Here is a 23,433-nt window from a genome sequence, read left to right as displayed (position 1 = left end):
GGGAGTGTTGATTTTTACACCGTCCTCATTTCCAATGAAATTTCTATCAAACAAAGACGCTGACCACAACAGTTGCGTCGGGTTGACCTCCTAAAGTGCGTCCCCCCCCCCCCCCCAAGTATTCCACGCCTTCATTTCTACATCATCTCCTCCTCTGCTCAGGTTTTCTGAGGTTGCATTTCAGTATAAACACTTTTAATAATAAAAACTTTGGTTCAAATTCTGTTCGATCAAACTCACCATTCCCAGTTTGCTGACACTCGAGAAAGAACATAAAGGCACTCGACACGGCAGTAGATAAGCCAGACCACTGCACAGTTATAAACGCAGGTCACTGGTCACATGATCAGGCTACAGCATGGACGAAATGCACAGCTACAAATCAAGTGGTGTCACCCGGCCTGGACCCTGTTCCTGTCCTGGACTCCACTGAAAAAAAAAGAAGCATTTTAAAAGTTGTTTGCTTGACAGCTTGAGGACAGATGTGACAAAGCAATCATGCGTGTTTCGTGGTTTAGTGGTTATCGGGATCATGATGTCGTGATTTCACAATTTGGATTTGTTTTGGCAAAAAAAAAAAAAAAAAATCACAGCCAAATCTACATGGAAAAAGACAGAACCAGAGCTTGGAGATGGTTCTGACGGCGAGGGGGTTGTGTGCATCTTTATACGATGTCATGTACCCTAAAAAGATGGCATGCCCCTGAAGTAACATGGCTGTTTGGGCGATGGTTGAAGAAGGAAAGGAAAAGCGTGATTAAACTCTGTATCTACATGGATGTAGCCTGAGAACAAGAGGGGTGAACATCAATGTTGTGGATCCAGGTGAGGAGCTCCTAGCTCCTCAGGCTACTCTGACTCACTGTTGCCTCTTTAGGAACAAAGGGGTACTACAAGACAAGACAAGACATGGTCACACTCTTCCAAAGTTATCCTTTTTAAGCCCAAGTAATGTTAAAGTACTGAAACATGCTGAAACATTCCAGTGAGATGGACTGTGGAGATAAAATAACAGCTGACTCACACATCAGATGCTTGGCTTCCTCCACTGAGTTGTGTCCGTTACACAATGGAAGGAGTCACATTAGACCTTTGTGGCTCTGGTGGCCACACTGCTTACTGCTGTTATTTAGGCTGAAAAGATCAAAACTCTTAGACATGGCATGTTACTGCGGAGAGCTGGAAGGTGACTTTTTTTTTTTTAATTGACATATCCAAGAGCGTGAAGGTTTTGCAGAAATATTGGTTTAAACTTCACATGACTGTTGATACAAAAGAATGACCTTAAGGTGGTATGTGTTTCATGTGACAACATCTGTCTTTGCTCCTGTCTCTCTGTGTGGATGTCATTCTACGATCAGCCGCTCCCTCATGCCCTGCAGTCACCACCTTTCATACTTGCATTTCCCCTTCTGCTAGCCTCCGGTCATGGGAGGTAGCATTGTAGCAGTTTTGCTGTTTGCTGAATCAAATACCTTCTCAGGAGCTCCTTTATTGACAAAATCTGCGAGTATGCCAGCTATTTTCCCATGCATTTCTAAAGCTCAAGGGCAGTGGGGCTTCCAGCTGCGGTCTGCAACATAACCTAAAAAGTCCATACAAGGCTGTGTATAGCTGGCAGAGGCACGTCCATGCGCTGGCCAGTCACTGACGTTTGGGCTGCTTTTAACAGAGGGACGCAAGCTTGATTGTAATGGATGGAGCTCCGGCAGGTGGAGAGGACAGATAGCGACCCAGAGGGAGCAGCCGTGGTCGTACCTCAAGAAAAGCACGGGTTTTTTGCTCATAGTCTTGTGCTTCCTCAAGAACAGCACACGTGTGTGTGTGTGTGTGTGTGTGTGTGTGTGTGTGTGTGTGTGTGTGTGTGTGTGTGTAGATAAAGCGATATGTATAACTGGTTGTGTTATGTTCATTATTGCCGCCACTCTCCTACCCTGCCAGAGACGTGTATTTGGACAAAATGAACAAAATGTGAGGGAATTTTTTTGTTTGTTTTTGATTTGGACTCCAGGATGAACATTGAAAGATTTTGGTGGTCAAAGGTCGATGGTCACTGTCACCTCCTCTAAAAGAGACGTCTCTTCCTTCAAATTTGCCAAAAATAATCCTTACATTTTGCATAACAGCATACATAATAACATGAGATGATCAAGTGGCGACTTTTTTCTCCCTGAGGTCAAAGGTCAACTTCAATATTAATTTCCTATAACCTCCGCACCACACACACAAGACAGAGTCGGTGACTTCAGACCTGAGGAACTTCTTGCTAGTTCCTATAACTGCTGGAGAAAGTATGAACATTGTAGTTCAGGAACCCCATTTTGAGGACCCATTTCAGCCCCTGCCTCATGGTCGGTTCTCTCTCAGCACAGCAGTACCTCTGACCAAGTAGGCCGCAAGAGTCTGGACGAACACAAATGCAGGCGTTCACAAACCAGGTGGCAGTTGTAGTTTTGATTGTTTTCATAGATTCTTTTGCATTTCTAGAACACTTGTTTGAACAGTCGTCAGCGAGCCATCGTCTCATTGGGTTAATGGCAGGGAAGCCTTTCAAGCTGTTGCTACCACTTTGCAGTTGCACGCATTGTTATTTCTGGATAAGAACCTCCGTTAAATCCTTTTCCAAAGTGACTCTGCCTGACCTGCTGTTTGTCATATAGTTGTTTGCTTTCAATTATTTGTTATCTGAACCAGAACTGGTGGAGAGACATCGAAGCACATTTGTCTTCGACTGAGACAAAGTAAACTTAAAACAATCCCCCCCCCCCAAAAAAGCAAAACAAAACAGGAAAAAATGGCCTTTTTGAACACATATCCAAGTCACATTCACATACAGAAGTGGCTGATCCATCAAATACATTGGCACAAATATCCAGCACCCTGTGGTCCAAGTTCAGCTGGCTTGCAGTCACAAAAACAAGAGAGGTCCGGTTGCTGAATGTTCTTCCTTCATTAATTTGTGCAGCTGGAAATCGTCTGAGAGGAAGGATGGGAAAGTGGAAGCTCCTGGCTGTGAGGTAAGAACCGGGGAGGTTAAGAAGTTAAGCGCCCTGAGACTCCAGGACATTTTTAACACTATGTCTACGGAGGTTTTCTGGGGACATGGGTCATTTCCTGCTCAGACAGGAAGCCCTGAGTCAGCTATGAGCTATATATAATAATGCCCCATATGATCCTCAGTTCCCTCGGGTCCAATCTGTTGTCAGAGCGGCTCTAACTTTGTTTACACAAACTCAGTTTCAATAAGTTCTTTTAATTTTTCATCTTCATCAAGGAAATAAACTCTAAACATGCTGTTTTTAAGCCTCAGCACCGGAGAACATAAAGCCGCCATATTTTCAAGCTGGCTGTTGGTATGTATGCCCTATTTTTGTTTACCAAATGTCTCTGGAATGCTCCAGTGGTATTTCTTCAAATTTGGCTCAAAGGTCCACTGGGTTTAAAGGATGAACTAAAAAGGATTTTGGTGATTAAAGGTCAAAGGTCATGGTCATTATCATGTCACATAAATGGCATACATCTGGAATGCCTTTGGGGAATTTCTCTCCAGTGCACCCTCCGTCCACTGGGATTTAGGGATGCACTGAGAGGATGTAGGTCAAAGGTCTCTGTGACCAACATCATGGAGGCGTACAACCGTGATGTGGTGTATCGAGGTTAAGCTGTTTTGCTTTGTGCTGTGACACCGAGGCTACTGACTCAAAACCACAACATTCCTATGACTACGCTTCCGTGACTTTGATACAATCAAATGTACCTCACATGTTATCATTGAGGAAGAGGTGGAGGGTTTGTTTTTCTATTTTTTTGGAATCCACGTACTTGTTCCGTTTCATTTCGTTCCTAACATCAGTCAGAACGTCTAATCAGCTCCCTTTTACAGCACTGGGGGAAAAAACAAATTAGGGCCTTGATGTAACAGAGATGCGATCGCTGCCAGGACATAATTATTTAAAAGGGAATGGTCATGGGAGTGTGTTTTCAACCACTAATTTGTTCTCTCAGATTCCTTAAACTGGCATGGCAGGATGAAAAAGACCCGAGTGACCCTGGCAAAACCGCTGAGCCACACATGGCCGATGCAGCTCAGTCACTCTCATGACATCACGCCTCACACAGCACTGACTGTCCTGCCTCAGTCCACCTATTCACAGTGACACAACTGAACGTTCATTGTAAATTGCCAGTAAAAACAAGGAACTTCTCACTGACTTCTTGGGTTACTGATAAAGGTCGCAAAATCCCAGCATCGATCGGTGTCATGTACCTCCAGAACGCCGCTGCTGGAGCAAACGGTGTAGAAATACATGTCAGAGCTTCTATGTCGATGTTCTGCTTTTAAAAGGGATCAAGGAGACTGCAGAAATGTTGATATCAAAAGAAACTTGATTGGTTGGAGCAGAGCAGTTGCCACTCCACGTTAGCATCTATATTACGTGCATGGATTAATGTACAAAGTGCAATGAACCTTTTTAAACACATGTTGCCCCGGTTACTGAGTCAACATGAATGCATTTTCTTCCCCAGACGTTTCCTCTCACACGCTGTTGATACAATCTGCTCTGTATTACACGCTTTCACTCGACAGGGAAGTTGTTTTCTAGTTTTCTGGTTCACGAAAAACACACAAAAGATTCCAACCAAAAACATTACAAAAAAAAAAAAAAAATTGAATGTGAAGAATTGTTGTGCACATCGTGTTTGGGAGTTTTTCTGCTGCTCCTGTGGTTTTCAGGCCAGCTGTGCTCATCTTTTTTGACAACAGGATAAACAAATCATCAATGCACGTCAATATATGTTTTCACTGCTATTGTGTGTGTGTGTGTGTGTGTGTGTGTGTGTGTGTGGGAGGCACGTTTCTTTTGTCAAAAGTAGGTCACCCGAAAAAGAAGGACCACTGGTCTGCAGTGAGAGAAGGTGGCAGCCATCTGAGGTCCACATGGATGAAGATGGATGGATAAATTGATAGAGAGAAATGATACAGCACTGGAAACATGTCCAGAAGCCAGACAGGGCAGTTTCATTGGCTGCCCAGGCCCATACAGGAAGCACTTCTAGGTCGAATGAAAACAAATCCATTGAATCTTAGAGTCCGATTTTCCAAATGTTATCAGAAGGAACTAATGATGAGAGCTGCACCAGTCATACCACACCGTGCGTGGTTGGGAAGCTTCAAAAATGTGTCTACTGTTTTACAGCCACTTATTCCCCCCCAAAAAAATCTGTGTGAAAAATTTGTTATGAGCTGTAGCGCATCTGTCATGGCTGTAACTACATGGTTTAGCCACTGTGTAAACTTGGCTTCCAGCACACTTCCTGTACCCGGATCTCATCATACATTCATGGTGTCCCACGAGGATCCACCGCATCCAAAACACGGATGTTTATAATGTTAGTCACACTCTTAACTACGCTTTTAAAAATGAAAAATAAAAACATGCCTTAATGGCTTTCATTGATAAAATGCAGTTTCTCCGATTGTTGATGACAAATAAGTGCTTGTATAATAAGAACAGATGAGGCAGAACAAAACGTGTTCATCGTCTAAAACCAGGAGCTCGGCTCTTTCTTTCGTCATGGTCTTTGCTTATCTGGGGGATGGATGTGAACATTCTGCGAGCGTTTACAGACCAGTTAATTAAGTTAGTTAGTTGGTTAGTCACTTAACTGGAGTTAGGAGGGCGGCATTCAAATCTAAACATAAGCAGCAGCGGTTCTTAATTATTCAAAAGGTCACACACAAAACCCCGCTTCGTTCAGGGGGTTCTGATGTGAGGGAGCCATCTTCCTGACCTTCATCCCACTGAGCAGCACACAGCTCCAGGTCATTTATTGTCCGTATTTTTATTCCTTTAATGATTCAATTTAAATATTTTTAAAGGATGCTTTTAAAGTTTCCATGATGCAGAAATGTCCCTGCAGCATTTCATCAGAAAATCATCATGTTATTATAAACTCAAAGGACAGACGAAACTCATTGGGGGGCACAGAATGATCCGTTTCATTACCATCCAGTCGTTAATGTGCTCAGTTGTCTTGCAACAGGGTGAACAACATTTAATTCACGGCTGCACCAGCATCATGTGTTCAGAAGGCCCCACTACAAGTAATGAGCTCACCCACATTTATTTGCAGGGCTCAGAGGGATTTGGAGAGACTTCTCAGCAGCCACTTTCTGCAGATTGTTTGTTTTGGAAGTGAAGATCATAGCTCAGCGAGCGGGGTGTTGGTCAGCTCGAGTGTACTGGAGGTTCACACGTTAGCAGGCTTCCCAGGCCAAGGCCAAGCCGGCGCTGCCTTTGTGACGCTTCTATTGGAAGGGTTCGCTTATTTACTAGAAAACAAAAACATGCTGGCTTTTTTCCGTCTTTGCACGAACAGAGACTGAGAAATATGCATGCTTGTAATTGTTCTGGCTCCGGCTCAGATCTTTCGCTACCTGTGGAATAGTAACGTATTAGAAGGACTATTTCAGTTATTTTAACAGTGTTTGTGGATGAACTGGAAAGACGAAGAGATCATTGAGGACATTTACCATTAGGAATGCGTAATTCATTGTTTATTGACAGAGAAAAAAAGTGAATTCCTCAAAAGGGGTAGACTTCTCGCCAAAAGTGCTAAATGTTACCTGAAAGCAAATATGACCGGCCACCCAAAACCATCAGATACTGATGCAGTTGTGAAATGTCAGCAGGCGGAGGGCAAAGTGTTCCCGCATTGCTTCAATAAAATGTGCTCGTTAGGCAGTTAAAAAGACTCACATGCTGATCTGGGAACTCTTCACGCAAGACAAGATCAAGAATGTGATTTCGCAGATTTTAAGAGGGACATTCTTGCCTTCATTTCAGCTGCACAATATTTTATCCCTGGCAGCTTTTTCCCTGTGTGACACAGCACGAGTTTGCAAATAGAGTCTGACAACATGAGAACAGGAATCAACCTGAACAGCCAAACGCTAGCGACCTTAAACCACGTTTGAAAAGCACAAGCTTTCCTTGAGGTGCACTGTGACTGCAGAATCTTTCCTGAGGTAGTCGGAGCCAGGATCTAAATTTAGTTCCAGGGCGCTCTACCCCCAGAGACATCTCTGGTCAGGTGTTCAGGAACTTTGGGGGGTGGGGCAATCAGAGGTTGAATTTTATTTTACGTTTAGTCTGCAGGAGAGACAGAGACTGTTTCACAAGGGTGGGTAATGGCAACGATGTTGGTCGCCCTGATTTGCACGATCCTTGATGACTTCAGACCGAGCGAGGTGGGAAAGCAGACAGCAATGGGCCACAGGAAGTCCCTGGAGCTAAAGGTTCTTTCAGTCGAAATCACTTTGACACTTAAAAAGTTTTTGGTAATACTTGGAAACTGAAAGATTTTTTTTAAAAAAAGCATGAGAGGCGTTTGTCAACATGTCTTCCAGTTTGGGTTTGGCCACAGTTCTGTCAGGGACAACATGTGAAGTCCAGTTGACCACAAGAGACTGGAAGTAGAACCTCTGCTGCTTCATGCCAGAAAGAGCTCACTGAAGATTTTAGGGCAGGTTCCAGGGTGGTTCTCTGGACCCGTCCAGCTTGGACGAAGCCTCCGAGCAGACCTGACCCTGGACCAGGTGAAGGGACATTATCTCTCCCAGTCAGAACAAGCTGATGCGGCCAGAGAAAGGCAAGTTTGGGGTCTCCTGGAGGAGCTCCTACCTCCATGACCCTACCCTAGCTTCTGATGCTCCTGAGAACAGACATCGAGTTCAAATGTGAATCTGCTGACATAAAAGCGCAACTTGTTATGTAAAATCTAATAAGCCAAAATGCTTCTCTTGTCAAAATGGCCTGACTTTAAATGACTGCTTGTGTCTCACCCTGCACGGATGCAGCTCAACTACTTCACCCCAAGGACATTTTTTGCAAAGCAGCTTGAAATTTCCCACAAAGATGCGCTCAGTTAAATAAATAGACACAAGGAAACCTCATTAAGAATAATGGACAGCAACAAACATGCTTATTATTAACAGTTGGATACATGTACTTTATTCATGTTTACATTTATACAAAAATACAGAATACAGTAGAGTTTTCACCCAGAATACCGACCGGGCAATAATTAAATTTGCTTTTTTTGGCACCCAGACTTATTTCCTGCCTAGAGCCATTTGATTCACTCACTGAAGTGGGATGGATTGGATCACTCAAGCCCGAAAGCACTGTTCAGGATGCAGCTCAACTCACTCTAAAACCACACAACAACCCACACAGGAACAGTATTTAAGGGCAGTCATTGTCTCGACTAATGCATGAAATTGCTTGGTCTCAGGCTTCCATTCCTCAGACATGCAGGCTCTTCTGGCTCTTGCACAGACAGGAAAATGGGAGCCCATATATTTTATTCACAGCTTAGACCTGTTGCAGCTCATGATATCCATAGAATATATATAAAAAGCAATGTCTGACATAGTATACCTTGTTTGTTAGTTAGTTTGTGGCTAGACTAGCCCATGTTCTCTGTCAGAATACTGAACACTGCACGTAGACGAATAATCCTACAGAAGATTGATGTCTCAGGTCTAAACTGCCGTTGATAATAAGTTTAAATAATGTTTGAAAATGCATTTTTGAATAGAAAGAATTAACTACACTCTTTTAAAATAGCAATATTTTTCCACACCACTAATTTCAGATAACTAAAACGTACTGTTGCTATGTGAACACCAATGAGGTATACTTTTTCTAACATGGATTCAAACTGCACTCTTTGCTATGGTTCAAAAATGCATTTTGGAATGAATTAAATGACATGCTGACAGTTGCTCTGAACTATATGAACACCAATTTGGTTTTCAAACACAGTTTTTCACGATGTACTCCTGTCTCCTATAAGAAATGTTCCAAATGTATGTAAGTTCCAGATACATAAGCAGTTACCACTTGAGCTGTTTCCTAAAGGTCACAATGGCTAAGATGTGGACAGAAATCTCACAGAAATTCTGTTTTTTTCCAGAACACCGTTTTCTGAATCATAACTGGGCACAAGTCAAATCACATCAACTGAAAAGCTTTTTTTTGTCTTGTTTTTTTTTTTTTTTTTAAAAAGGGGAATCCAACCTGTGGGGTTTATTTGCCCTGTAATGATCTCTCAACCTTCTGCTACCATACAGAAACATATAGACAGACAATAACACGAGTCATACAAGGCACAAAACCAAGAGTGGACATGGTACAATGAAAGACCACAGACATGATAGAGATACTCTGCTAGACACAGAAACAGACGTGCTGCTGCTTTGTCAACTATGGCGGCAGGACGTCCTGATGAAAAAGGTCACAACCAGCGTGTCCCGTTCACACTCCTACCCGTCCACTGACTGTTGTAAATAATCTGGATCCTCAAGTGGTTCTTCACCCACAAAGTGTTGTTTGCCTTTCAAGCACTCATAAATTGGTGTCGCGAACTCACTGACATCCCCCCTCCCCCTCTGGTGTTTAGCTGGTTGTCATTCCAGAATGGAGAAGGAACAAGCCACCAACATTTGGGGTTAAACTAATGGGGACTGACAGCTCACAACAGCAAAACTGCCAAAACAAACAAACAAACAAACAAAGTCTTGAATGCACTGTCGGGTATAATCCACATCTTCCTTATCCAGCAGTACGCTTGCTAATCTGATTCTGGTCATCTCTGTCAACTAAAAACAAACTGTCACATTTCCAGTCCATCACGAGTTGTACTTGGCTACTCTGTGTGAATACCAAAGTGACACGTAGCGGTTGGTCTGTAGCTCAAGGGAAAGTGTTGGTAGATTGCTGAGCGTATGGTTGGATGAAAGAAGATGTGGATTTTACCAGGCGGTGCACTGGAGTTTGGCTCTTTCTGCACTCGCCAAGTCACCAAGAAGTGATGCAGGAGGGGGGGCAAGTGGCTGAGTGAGCTCAAGGAAACTCTTTGTGAGTCTTCTGAAAGGCAAAAACAAAACAAAAATCGGGTGAAGTCTCACATTTATCATCCAGTATTTATCCACGGTAGTTGGGCAAGCCAAGGTGAAATCTTAAACTTGTTGCTTTTCCGGTCAAATAAATTCTCTGAACCAGGGGCCTCTTGCAGCTCCTTGCTTGTCAGATCTGGGAGTGCAAAAAGGGAAAGGAGGCAAGGGCCCTTTGATTTACTGTTAGCAGGAGCCTGGGGGCCTACAAGTACCTGGTAACCTGCCCTTCACTGTATTCTTTGAGGAGAGAAACAAGACTAAAATTCATAGTTTCGTCAACGATTCTTTAAAAAAACTTACTTGAAAGTTGCACCGCTATAGCTCAGTATACAAAGGAAATGACTGTACGCTTCCTTTCACTGTATTTTGGCGCAACTTTAAGGCAAAATCGATATTTAGGTCTGCATGGCATTTCCATGTGGCGAACTTTGTGGGTTTTAAAGAAAGCTAAGGTGCAAGTTTATAAATTTCATAAACATTTGTCAAATGCACTAACTAGCTTAGTCAGATTGTCTAAACAGGTTGTCAATGTGTAGGGTTTTTTCATGCGAGTACAACACTGATACAGAACGTAGGCTGATGAAACCAGTGAGTGAACAGCCTCAGCTTGATTTGCGAGTATATTGCTGTTTAAACAGTATTGGTTAAATTTTTCATAATATATAGTATATTTGATCTTCCTGTATGAGCTATTTTGATTCTCTTACAAAATGTTTTTGTTTTTTTTTTACTTTTTACACACTTAGTAATTTAGTATCTTTCCTTTTCAAAGTTCAAGTTGCCCATCTTTCCTGACTCCAACACAACAACATTAAAGGGACACAGCAAGTTTGTTTGTTTTTTTGTTGGTAGATTCGCCTAAGCACTGTTCTCCCAAGAGCCAGACGAGAAGAAAGAGACACCTCTGCATTAAGCCCCTTTCACACTGCACCAACAACGCGGGTGAACGCGGGTGTTCTGGCACTCTGAAAGGGCCGACTCTGCATTTCAACCCGTGTCCACTGGCGAAGCACTGGCCAACCCTGCTGAGTGTCTCCAGCTCGCTGGCTGCACCTCTGTCGTCCACTCTGTTCAACTGGATGACGTCCATGTTGCCGTTTGTTTACCTCGCAGGGTTCCGGCGTACGTTTATGTGTAATGATGACGTCGTCAACGAGATGACGAACGAGAAAGAAAAACACAGGCACGCAGCCCTCACAGCGGGAGCTCAGACCCGCGTCTGCTGGAAGCTTGAATGCACCCGAATGCCGAGCAAACGCGGGTACTGAGACCTGCTTTGACACGCGTGTTTCAGTGTGAAAGGGGTATTGGTGAGCTGACACCCATAGTGACTAGCTGATTGCTAGTTAGCGAAGCACAGTGAATGGTTGTGGGTGGGCAGCGTGAGCATACATCTGTCAAAAGTCGTCAGTACACTCCTGCATTCATAACAGCGGGGCTGTGCACAACATTTGCTGTGAGATCCTGTAAAATGCTTTGAGGAGGATGGAGAATGAGCGGATTTTCTAAAAAGTTGTTGTGTCCCTTTAAGGAAGCACCGTTCCCTTACTGTCTTGTATATCCTCCCCTTTTACAGGTGTGACTGTGACAGGATAATCAATGAAAAGTGGCTGATCAGTGTATATACCAAATACAACAGCATCACACAAGCACTTTTCAGGAATGTGTCTTTTTTTCTTTTTTTTTTGGGGTGTACAATGCTTTACTATTCTTTAAATGTGACTCATTAGTAAAGGTGCTCTATAATGATCGCTTGAAACGCTTCAGCTTAATCAACTGCAGCAGCTCAGTGCTGCCACCAATAAATAAATACATCATACACTCCCATGAGCACACGGCTAAACTGGAAAATGTGACTACACATTTGACCTAAAATGATAAACATGATAGAATGCGGTTAACGCGAGGGTCAGCAGAGGTAGTAATTCATGCCTCAGTTCATACAGGGTATAACCAGTATCAGTCACTCTCTTCTTGATGAAGATGAAGATGAAGCAGTGGGCCCAAAAACGCAGGCAGAATGTAGTGAAGCACTAACGGGGAGAAAAAGTCTCGCCCAAAGTTGCAGTTTCTGACAGACGCTTTACAGAAGAGTCCAGAGGGGGGGTGGGGTGGGGTGGGGTGGGGTGTGTATGGGGGTTTCTGCTAAAATCTCAGTCTTTTTTTTTTTCTTTTTTCAAAAGCATGGTGTTAATGCAGTCTTATAACAAAGGCAAGCTTATCCATATGGTAGCAGGTGTGGTTTAACCAGAAAACTCTTGCTCGTGGCCATCTTGAAGCCATCGCGAATCCAAAGAGCCGTCGAAAAAACAGGCCGTTCACCTCTGAGATCTCACCATGGAATTCAGTTTGTTTCTCATCATGTTACGTCACCACTGGGTGGGAAACGAAGCCCTACGAGACGGGAAAAAAACAAAAAGAAAGAGTGTCAGGCTCGGACCCGAATGAGAGTTAATCTTCTTTTGCTCTAAATGAATGTGAAGAGGAAAATCTCACCAGTTGTGCTGAAGAACATCGAGGGGTAGCACTACACTGTTTCAATGACGTTCAACATGTTTCTGGGATTAGAAAGAGAGAAAATATTAGATGCTCGCTGGCAAATAAGCAGAATCACACACACACACACGCGTGTAGAATGGGAGCCCTCATATGAGCTCTCGAGCGACACGCATCACATTCAGGAGTCGGGAGGTGACCACACATGGCAGAAGTGGAATGGTTTGGAAGTCTGCTGAGCTCAAACTCCTCACAAGTGTGAACCAATGTGAGCACGCCATTCTTCATGAAGAAGCCCCCAGAGGACTTTTCTCTCTTCCCTCGCGGCTTATTGTGCATTGATGAGCGCTGGCCGATGCGCAGATGGTCAGTAAGCTTGTCGTTGTGGTTTAACCTCTCAAGCTTGAAAGCCGTCCATTGTTTGGCTCCGACCGTGTAAAATTCTAGTTTCTGGCGGAGGCAGAATGAATGTGACATAAATTGGAATCTTATGGTAGACACTGGCATTCGGTAGATGTGTGAGGTTATTTTGAAATCCGCTTCCAGCCAAAAGTGCATTCTTCTTTCGGTTCCTCCAGTTGAATGTTTGAGCTTCACTGTACAGAATGATGTATGTGTGGGGCCGGAACAATGGAAGGCTGTTTTCACATTCACTGGCCAAAGTGTAACGTTGCTCTGTGCTCTGATTTTAAGAGGCGGTTCTACGAGCAGAATTCGTGACATCCCAGTTGTTTTGGAAGTTGATTGTTTTTTTTAACTTGAGACGTATGGAGGGGGATCCCACAAAATTGGTGTGGTTGGTAATCCAGATTTGATTTTGTTCTTTTTTTTTGTCCATTAAAAAAATTAGATTTTTATTTTTTTTGAAACGCTCTTTCTGTCCATCGCCGAGAGTTCTTATGTTCGTCTTTGTCAACGTTTTCTATTTTTCGGAGAGTCCCACTGTGAGGAGTGGGTGCTATGGCAAAGATCTTTGAGGAATTTTATTCTACTGGTGCATGTGGGGACAAACGTTGTGATATCATGATCATTTGATGTTTATCCAAAAGAATTGTTCCTTGTTGTTTATCATTTTATCAGAAGGTCAAAAACTCCCAGACAGCGGTCGCCCTTGGGTCTGGTCTGGACCGCGCTTTTTTTAACCTCTGGCTCTGACGTGGACCACATTTGGGCCCAACACTCATTGTTATCTGGGAAGTAACTAAAAAAAAAAAAAAAAATATATATATATATATACTATTTACCATTTAGCTAGCATTTTTAACCCCCAGTTGTGTGTCGCGTTGCCAGTTGGACGATAATTGCAAAATCACACCACTTCACAAGAGAAGATCTTGCACGGATCACATGATTTCACAAGAACACACCTCCAGCCATGGATATTAGCTTACCGTCAACTGCAGCCACAAACGGAGTTATCCAGCTGTTATACTTAGTTATCCAGCTGTTATACTTAGTTATCCAGCTGTTATACTTAGTTATCCAGCTGTTATACTTAGTTATCCAGCTGTTATACTTAGTTATCCAGCTGTTATACTTAGTTATCCAGCTGTTATACTTAGTTATCCAGCTGTTATACTTAGTTATCCAGCTGTTATACTTGACCAACTGATTGTGCCCGCCAAAAACGTTTGCGAAATAAGCATGCATTATTTTCCCATTTCATAATAACATGATCCTGATAGTTCAATGAAAGATTAGATTTTAAAAGTATCAAATCCTGTCTGTTATTGACGGCGTTTCTCACAAGAAGCTCAAACAAACTCATGTTCTTTTTGAGTTGCCATTTCAAAGGGGTGCCCCGGGCGACCCATCGCTCTGACTTGATGATTTGTGTCAACAAGTTTGATGTTCAGATATGCACAAGTGAGAGAGTAATATGGTTTTATAGCAACAACGCGCTGCTGGTTGCCAACAATATAACCAGCTCTGGAGTGTGTGAGGAAAGGAAAAGTCAAGCAGTCAAGCCGAGTCGTATTACTGTCATGGAAGCTGAAGGGTAAAATCAGCTCACTTTTCTGATATTTCAGCATCTAATGGGGGAGCCGTCCCTTGTGTTCCTGTGAAGAGCCCCCCTTCTCCAGGATTCCGCTGAACATCCTCCTCGTTCCTTCGTGATCTGACCTGTTTGGGGGCAGGAAATCGCTTTCAATACCTACGTTCTCCGTTTCAGCTGAAATCACCACAACTAACATCGACAGTCTGCACAACATCTGAGGAGAGTTGAAAGGCCATCGCCAGCTGTCATAAATTCCACGGAACAAAGTGTTACACTGGCCAATAAAATACAGGCACCACAGATACTTCAGCAGCTTAGTACCGCCGAAGGGGTCCAAGGTCGGCTCACCTTCCATACAAGCAGGAATACAAGGGCTAGGAGTGGAATGAAGAGTAAGGAGAAAAGGCTTCGCTCCACCACCTCGGACAGGAGCCTTTCTTGTTGATCTGGAACAAGAAAAATACAATCAAAACCGAGTTTTCCATTATTTTCATTACTGCTCTGCTTCTGTTGCACAGTCGACCGATTAAATGAAGAGGTGCCAAGATGACCATAAGATAGCAATCAGAGCTCGTGCATCTCCTGGCGCGTTTGTCCTTTTCCCTCCTTTTCTTCCCAATGGCCAGTCACTTCGTTTCTATGCTGTCCTGGTCCTTTTATATTGAGGTTTCTAACCTTTCATCATGGGGGGGGGGATCTCACTGGGATCAATGCCCAAGCTCACAGGTTCCCACTATTTCATGCTGGTCCCTACCAACCAACCAGAGGAGGACAGACTGGGCAGGCAGTCATGTAATACCATGAGTTCCCTGCGTTCCAGTAGAAAAGCTGTGAAAAAGTCAAACTTTTCTCTGCGTTATTCTCTGCTTTTCTATTCTGACTTTTAAATCAGTGCCTTTCAGGTTAGAGGCTAAGCATAAACTTTCTCTCCTCTGCTGCCTGGGGCGACACACACCTGAGCAGGAGAGAAATCCCTTTTGCAACACACAAGTTAAGACATGAGTTACTAGCAGGGGGTGGGGAGTGTGTGTTTGTGTGTGTGTGGGGGGGGGGGGGCTGAGCGAGTCTTGAGTGGGACAGAATACTGTGGCTGCTTTGACACACCAGTTGGACAGCATTTACAGTCCGATCACAAAAACTGACACTTGCCTTGCTGAACAACAGAGGAACCACAAACTTACGTGTTTTGCAGCCTGTTGACAAATCACACTGCGAGCCTCGACTGCTGGACGTGGATGAATCTGAGGGGGAGGAGAGAGAGTTTGAGGTTACCAGGATACTGAGAGGAGAGATGAAACGAAAAAGGACAAAAAGGCTGGAATGTTACTGATTGGCGATGATAACATTTCATTGTCATGCGCTGGAAAGTTGCTTCAATGCAACCTTTTCACTCTCCGCCCCCAAACACACTCACACACAACAGAACCCATCTGACCACTCCGGCAAAGAAAAACCAAGTGCTTGGGAAGATTGGAAGATTGCTCTGTAATCAACACGTACACAATCAGGTTTCGGCTCTTTTCTTCCTTTTCACGTGTGCTACCAGGGGACATCTTGTCTCTGTGACTCAGCCGCGTCTCTGTGGACCGTCTAAGCACTGAGACGGTTTTGAGTTTTTATCTCGCAAAGTTCTTGTGAAGAAATAATGCATTCAGTATGAAAAGCTTCTCAAAATGGCCACCAGAGATGTGTCCTAAATAGAGCCTGCTCACAATGGTCCAGAGAGGGGTGGCGGTGGTTTGTGCGAGCAGAAGTGAGCTGAACCGTTTGAGCACTGGCTCAGACAAAGTGTGTGGGAAGTGTGACTTTCACCATCAACAGCTAATATATTTCTCCTGTTGATATCTGAACAGCGAGGGTGCAACACCGCTGAGACTGAACAATGCCTGCAGATGAGAAAAATATTGTTTCAATGTGTCGACAGACAAAGTTTCCACAAGGTTGGTGTGGCTGTCCAGGCCTCCAGTCCAGGCAAAGTCAACTGCTTTCTGGAGGATGAGTTCAGCGTCGGTTCTGTGCATGAACTCTAAAGACAGGGTAACACTCCCAGTGGCTAAATACACGCAAGGAAACGGGGAACTGTTTTGAATTTTTTTTTTTTGTGGAAAAATAACAAAATTGTCCATTTTGGATGAATAGTCAAAGTGCATTTGCTGCTCTCAAAGCCACGGAGTCAGACACAGCACGTGAGGGAGGATCTGGGTGGAGGGTTGCAGCAGAAGAGACCGAGGCAGCTCAAGTAGAATATTTGCCATCACATGTATCCATAGAACCTCGTCCTGAGCCTCATCGAGTGATGCAGGTAGTTTCTTTTTGTGTAGGAACAACAGTTTTCCCATTTGCCATCCGGATACAATGACAGTGTTTTTTTCATGAAGATGCTGTCAGATGAAATTTGTTGACATGTTGACAGAGAAGTGAGTGACATCTCCAACTGTGAAACCAAAACCGTCCTGATGGCTTCACACGGCTGGAGCTGAACGTCTGTGGGACCCTCGATGACGTACTTGGTACTTTCTGTCCTCTACGTACATTTGGAGCTTCTGCTCACGCAAATGTGCGAATGATGTCTGATCGAATGCTTGAAAGTCAGTGGTCCCGCGTCAAATGTGCAGCTGGCCACCGCTCACCTCAGGATCCAGGGCCAGCTTCATTCCAGATACCAAATAGTATCGTCAAACCCGGCGGTGAATACGAGTACCGCCTCTGTGCTTGCATTACCTTTACACTTCAGCCGGTTGGATAAAACATGGACACACATGAAAGTACAGCATGATCACAAAAGAGACTTCCAACTCACATACTGACACCGTGCTGTTGCAGGCCAAACAGACCGACTACTATGACGCACAACATCAGTGCTGGCTCTTTAGAGTTAATAGAAACGACAAGGCTGGCAAACGATCCCTTTCTCTGACCTCAGCAGCTGGGACAAACACTGGAGTGCAGAGGAAATGTAGTTATTTGACCATTTAAAACCAATTAAACGCCTGAGATTTGTCAGTTGAAGCTTAAATCTGTGCCCCTCTGCACAAACTGCCTCACATATTTATTGTTTTCATTTCAACAATATCTTTTGAGAATTCTGACTCCATAAGCCGGTGGAAATTGACATCGCATGTCTTCAAAGGGAGTACACTTTCTGGCAGATTAAACTTGATGAGGTGGGAGATTACATTATTAAAATAATTAGAGAGCTCAATGTCCAAGCAGATCCAGTTCAAGAACATGTGGAGACAATAAGAAACATCAGAAAATTGGCTGAGCCTGGATGGTCTCTCTCAGGCGCACTCGTTTTGTCGGACTACGAGCTCATGACACATTCAATTTATAATCCTTCAAAACACAGGCAAGCAACAGCGACTCTCAGATTTCAGAAAACCTCACAAAAATATCTAGAAATCTTCTTCAAAAAGTAACAGGAGAGATTCGTGTCTTCATTCCTGCATTGAGTGGCATGCAAATAGTGAACTAAAAAACAAAACAAATGAGGGCGTTTTAATCCATAACCCCCCGAATAGTTCTCTTAAAACAAAATGGTAAACTTCAGAATCATTTTTTGAAGCAAGGTTCATGTATATTTTCTCTAAGAATACATTATGTATGCTAATATCAATGTAGTATACTTGTATTTGTAAAACAATAAAAAGTATAAAGATTAATTTACCAAATGAGATACTTTTAGGTAATGAAATATAATTTTGCATATTTTTCCAATCTTAAATTGACATTCTGAGAAGTGCTCTTACTTTTAGTTTAAAAACAAGTAAATGAGAAGGAAGCGTCGTAAGTGGACTTGGAACAGTGAACGGTTTCTTCCTCCTGCCAGGGAAGAGCAATCAATCCAAGCAAAATGGAATAAGAATGCAGATTTGTTCACCTGTTAAATATTCTTCTGATGTTACTGTGTAGGGCGTGGTGGGACAGGGAGGAGGGTCACAGTCGTCGGAGTCTTCTCTACGCTGTGCAGCTATGAGGAAGTCTGTAACAAACTCAAAGTATTGTGCTGTCTGCCACCTCTCTTCCCTGTAGTGGCACTGAAATTCGAACATGATCGGCTCCTGCAAACACAGAAAGAACGGCAGTCAGGTTTGTCTCCAGTTTGTTTCGTGCTGTACTTTCATGGGATAAAAGTGTTGTATCTTATCTGGGTGGTCAAGTGTCTGTCAGATGTGGCTGTGAATGTGCTGTTGTGTCTGATCCCACTGGCTAACTGCTAATACGCTCCAGGTGAGCGCGACCGTCGGCTTGAAGCAGCTGTTGCACAGCCAGATCCGTGGTTATGGGGCGGCGGTACTCTGGACTAATTGTGTACTAATCACTGTTTAAAGGCATCAGCCATGTGAGAACGTTTAAGCTTCAAAATGTTGATGTCTGTCAACTTGATATTTCAAGCCGCTCCGTAACTTTCCCTTCTTGGTAGCATGTTCATGTTGGCCACAGCTGTTTCAGCAGGGCACCTCCGTCAGCCTCCAGCCCCGGCGCAAAAGCGCTCTGATTTTGAGCAGCTGGTTGTGGCTTCATGGGCCTCTGGGCATAGAAAGTAACAGATGAGGACAACGTGTTTAAGAATTATTAAAAATTTAGATGCCAGAATCAATATGAGGCAGTGGGGGGGTTTCCATTGCTTATTCAAACAAATGAATTGAATCAGTGTGTATCCGTGATCCCGTAGTTAAAGTGATCAATATGCAGGTGGTGAAACTGAGTGTGGCGGCGCTGACAGCTGGTTTCTGCTGAACCCTGCTAGAGGCAGCTGGCACACAGCTGCACGTCACAGCCATCCAGATACTTTGATTTGAGATGAAAATCAAATGAACTCCAGTTAAAATATGTGGAACAAACCCCAACGAGAACTTACCACGGACCCCATGTTGAGTCGTAGTTCTTGGAGCATTTGGATGAATATACTAATATCTTTCCTGTTGGATGAAATGTTCCCAAACTTGTGAGCTAAATCTTGTAAACTGTCCTCCAAATAGAAGACATTTAATTTCACCCAACACATCCCACCCTGGAAGAAGAAGAGCAGAGACACGGACCAGCATGAGTTCCCAGTCCTCACCAGACTTACAAAGGTAATACAGAAATCCTCCATGCAAGTTTAATGCAACTGAAACTGCAGACGTCCTGACAACATTTGTGTGTATCACACATGCATGATAACACACTGTGGTGCTTCATAAATTCCAAATGAGGCTTTTTGTAATGATGATGACAAGTTGATTTATTACATGATTGCATTTTTGCAATTATCGGGGTTATTCAGTCCTCATCAGAATCCACCCGCATTTGGCGGGTCTTAATTTCAGAGCCCGCGTCAGTTTGAAATGTGCTTTTTTGAGACGCCAGTGGCTTCACCATTCAATAAAGTCAGCGTTAGCACGGGGATGCTACAACGACCAGAAGCCTCATCATCATCACCATGTAAGGATGATAGTTAGCACTCCGCTTTCTTACCCTCAATAAGACTTCAATGTCTTACCTCTTCTTTTGGAACGTAGCGTACAGGAATTTTGTAATCTTTAGGAATATTATGTCTCTGTAAAATCATAAAAAAGATAATCATTCATTTAATTGCAAAACATTTAACATTCAAATTCTAAAAGGTAGCAATACAGCACATAAAATGACCTCACCCTGCTTGTATGGTTAATTATGACATTGACAATGTTGACATGAACAGCACCACTCTGATACTGACCTGATCAATACAATACTACCGATGATATGGTAACACATCCTGCTTGCAATCATATTCAGCTTTAACTCAAATTTTGGAACGCTGGATGTAATGTGCGCTAATATGTTCAGCCATTAGTCCGACTCAATAGTCAGGTTATTACGTCCATGCACATATAGTTATTTAGTGTGTGTGTGTGTGTGTGTGTTTCTTCTAAAAGCAGCCATTCAATAACATCCGGTTGCTCTTCCTAAAGTAAACAGCCAGAATCCCTGCTAATATTCAACCAACACACTGTTTTAATTTTGTGTAATCAATTGCAAATCAAATTACAGTTCCTCATTCTAAAATACAGAGATATTTTGACAGCACAAGACCACAGTAACCAGAATGAAAGTGTCGTTCTTACCAAAATAGAGAGTGTAGAGATGTCATCTGTCACTGGGTTGACGTCAAATTTACTCGAGTGTACCCCAAGCGTGATGAACAGCAGTAAATGGACACAAACGCGTATCCAAATCTGTGGAGAAATCACAAGTTTGTCACATCTGGAACCACACAAAACAAACGACAACCAAATCTGTGTTTGGAATGGTAACATTTCTCATTCCGCAGGCAGCCATAAACTTGGCCTGATCACCATCTCATGGCAGTTGGGCTCCACACAACACCGATGCGGCCAATCATAGATGGAACAGGTGACATCACAAGTCACTGACGGGATTTTAAAAGCTCTTTCAGGGAGACGTAACGCTGTCAGTGTGGCCAAACACCACAGCTGAGCCTTCCAAACCCTGGATCTTAATAACCCACCAAGTCCTGCCAGGAGGCAGCAAACAATGAGAGAACTTTCAGGAGGTAGTGTTTCGGATTGTTCTTTCTATTGGGAAAACAAAAAGCTCAGTCTGTAAATGCCACGAAAATTCAAAATTAGAAACTTTCCATGGGGATAAATGTGTGGCATACGACGGCGAACACGCTGGGGAGTTTATGTCAACATTTTGTAAACTCGTAAGCAGATTTGTGTGCACCACACGTTTACAATGACACGGGTTCCCACTGATTCCCGTGTGTTGCTGTGAACTGCCACGTATTCCAGTAAAGCTTGTGAAAAGATAGCAACTCTTTTCCCACAGCGACAAAACGACAACGACGACAACATTTCTGGAAACTTTTCACACCGTTGCTACATCTTAGATCCTCATAAGGAGTGTTCATGACAGACACCACCCGTATCTTCGATCAGAATTGTTAGCATAACAAACATGTTTTTGGCGTGTCGGGGGAAGCCAGAGTACCCAGAGAGAACCCACGCACGCACGCACGCGGAGAACACGCCTCGGGACAGAGGGGCCCCAGGGCCTTCCTGCGATGAGGCGACGGGGCGAACGGCTGCGCCACCCTGTTACTGAAGCTAGGATACATTCATTCAGGTGTATTTTTACAACAGGAAAACACTGAAATAACAGCCGCTCCTTTCGTCACACCTGAACCACACCTGCGCCTCTTCACTGATTGGGTCAAACCCCTGTGGACTGGACACACTTCATGCATCCTCGGCACCTGATAAGATAATTAGGGTCTTCGCCGGACCCTATTATTCCTTTCGCGATCTTACGCAATATCACATACTCCCTCAAAAACTGCATGGACTTTTTTTTTTTTAACTACAGATTTAATATTCACGGTGGGTTGCATTCTAGGTTTTGGTTTTTGTTGGGTTTGTTCAAAACCAAAATTGGTGACAGACACATTGACTTTAAAGATTATTAATGAAATGAAAATTGCATTACATCTTATCTTAAATCTTTGGTTTTACCTTTCAGCTGCTTGGCATTTTCATACACTCAAGAACAAACCAATGTACCAAAATGTGGTTTAACTCGATACATCCGTCTCGAGTCTTTCACTGGACGTCTCAGCATGTGGGCTTTTTCCCACTCAGAGCAGATCCACAACTGCGTAAAACAAGACTGACTTCTCAGGTGTTGAAAATTGATGTTACGTGTCATCGATATTCGACAGCACTAAAACAGTTGCAGTCGTCTACTCTCCAGGTGAAAAGGTCTGGGACCCCTGATATGCAGGACTGAAGCCTGGTTCTCATTGAAAGGGTACCACGTGCAGGCTGTCGCTAGTTAAATGTGTCATTTCTGGTTCAAGATTTCATTAAATGGAACCCTGGAGTTTTCCCACAAACAAAACAAATGCCATGTTTGCATACTCATCAAAGTGCAATGTGTGTGTCCTTGGGGGTTTGTGTAGTTGTTCCATACATCACCATCCTCATTAAACACTTTCAAAGCTAAATAATGAATTACTTTAAATTCGTTATTATTTATATCCATCTTTACTAGCTTGGGGTCGTCAGCATCCATGGCTTTGTTGCTTCATTATCGTATTTCGTGGCAGCCACCTGCAGCTCATAAGAATACTACAAACCTACTGACATGTCACCTGCAGGCCGAGCAGAAGTCCTGGAGGAAGCGTGAGAGACAAACAGCAACGAGCATACAAAAAAAAAAAAAAAAATGCTCCGCACCACGTCCAGAGGCAAGACACACACGGGGGACCTCCAGACGGTGGAAAGTGCCCTGTGGGAAGAGTGTTTCATGGAATTAACCAGTAATTCCAGTTAATACATGAGCTGAGGGTGATTTCAGCATGGGGTTAAAACCTATATTGAAGTGATGAAAGGACACTAAATACCACCTCATGAACCGGGAGTACTACTTAACTCAGGGAGCCCTGGGCTGTTGTCAGGCTAATCCCAACATTTACTTATTTTCTTACCTCTGATTTTATCAAACCTAGCGTACCTTTAGTTTTTTGTTTCTTGTTTTTAAGGTTTCGTCAGACCTTTCTAGACATCCGGATCTCCCATAATCCTTGCAGATCTGTCAAAGAGGAACGGGCGTCTCGCCATAAAACGAAGAGATCTGGAATCTGACGATGTCGACGTGACTCGTTCATTAAAAAAAAACAAAAAAAGAAGAAGAAGAAGGCGCCACAGAGCCACTGAGGCCAGTGTCACTGCACTCAAATTCATTATTTTTGTGTGGGAAACATAAATGCAGGAATATCCTGTCATTTCAAAAACCAGATTACCCAAAAACGCACCATGAGTGTGTAACCTGTGACAGGTGGCATTCATTGTAGTGATCATTCCACCACAGTGTGTACTTCAGTCTGCACCTCTGAATCCAAACATTACCTGGTTTGATCCCCCCCACCCCCCACCCCCTCCCCTTCTGGATGCCAGGGCCGGTTCATCGCGGCTCGTTTTATGCA

At 43.5% G+C, this 23,433-nt stretch overlaps 1 protein-coding gene across 1 annotated transcript in view; it reads right to left on the bottom strand.

Moving 5' to 3' along the window:
• Nucleotides 1-7,995: 7,995 nt before the first annotated feature.
• Nucleotides 7,996-23,433, bottom strand: part of kitlga (kit ligand a) — a 38,725-nt gene continuing 23,287 nt past the window's right edge. Inside the window, exons 2-10 of the mRNA XM_086209693.1 lie at nucleotides 20,552-20,662; nucleotides 19,945-20,001; nucleotides 19,321-19,473; nucleotides 18,340-18,520; nucleotides 15,641-15,700; nucleotides 14,808-14,905; nucleotides 14,475-14,584; nucleotides 12,461-12,522; nucleotides 7,996-12,358 (exon numbers count right to left, since the gene is read on the bottom strand). Coding sequence (XP_086065819.1) covers nucleotides 12,492-12,522; nucleotides 14,475-14,584; nucleotides 14,808-14,905; nucleotides 15,641-15,700; nucleotides 18,340-18,520; nucleotides 19,321-19,473; nucleotides 19,945-20,001; nucleotides 20,552-20,662 — 801 coding nt within the window. The 3' untranslated portion in view covers nucleotides 7,996-12,358; nucleotides 12,461-12,491. The remainder of the gene's footprint in view (nucleotides 12,359-12,460; nucleotides 12,523-14,474; nucleotides 14,585-14,807; nucleotides 14,906-15,640; nucleotides 15,701-18,339; nucleotides 18,521-19,320; nucleotides 19,474-19,944; nucleotides 20,002-20,551; nucleotides 20,663-23,433) is intronic.

This window comes from Aulostomus chinensis, chromosome 7 (assembly GCF_037954235.1).
Source record: "Aulostomus chinensis isolate RoL2024-O1b breed Wild chromosome 7, RoL_Achi_v1.0, whole genome shotgun sequence".
NCBI classification, from domain to species: domain Eukaryota; kingdom Metazoa; phylum Chordata; class Actinopteri; order Syngnathiformes; family Aulostomidae; genus Aulostomus; species Aulostomus chinensis.
Note: the sequence above shows the minus strand (reverse complement) of the source record. Positions and strands in the feature narration are given on the sequence as shown.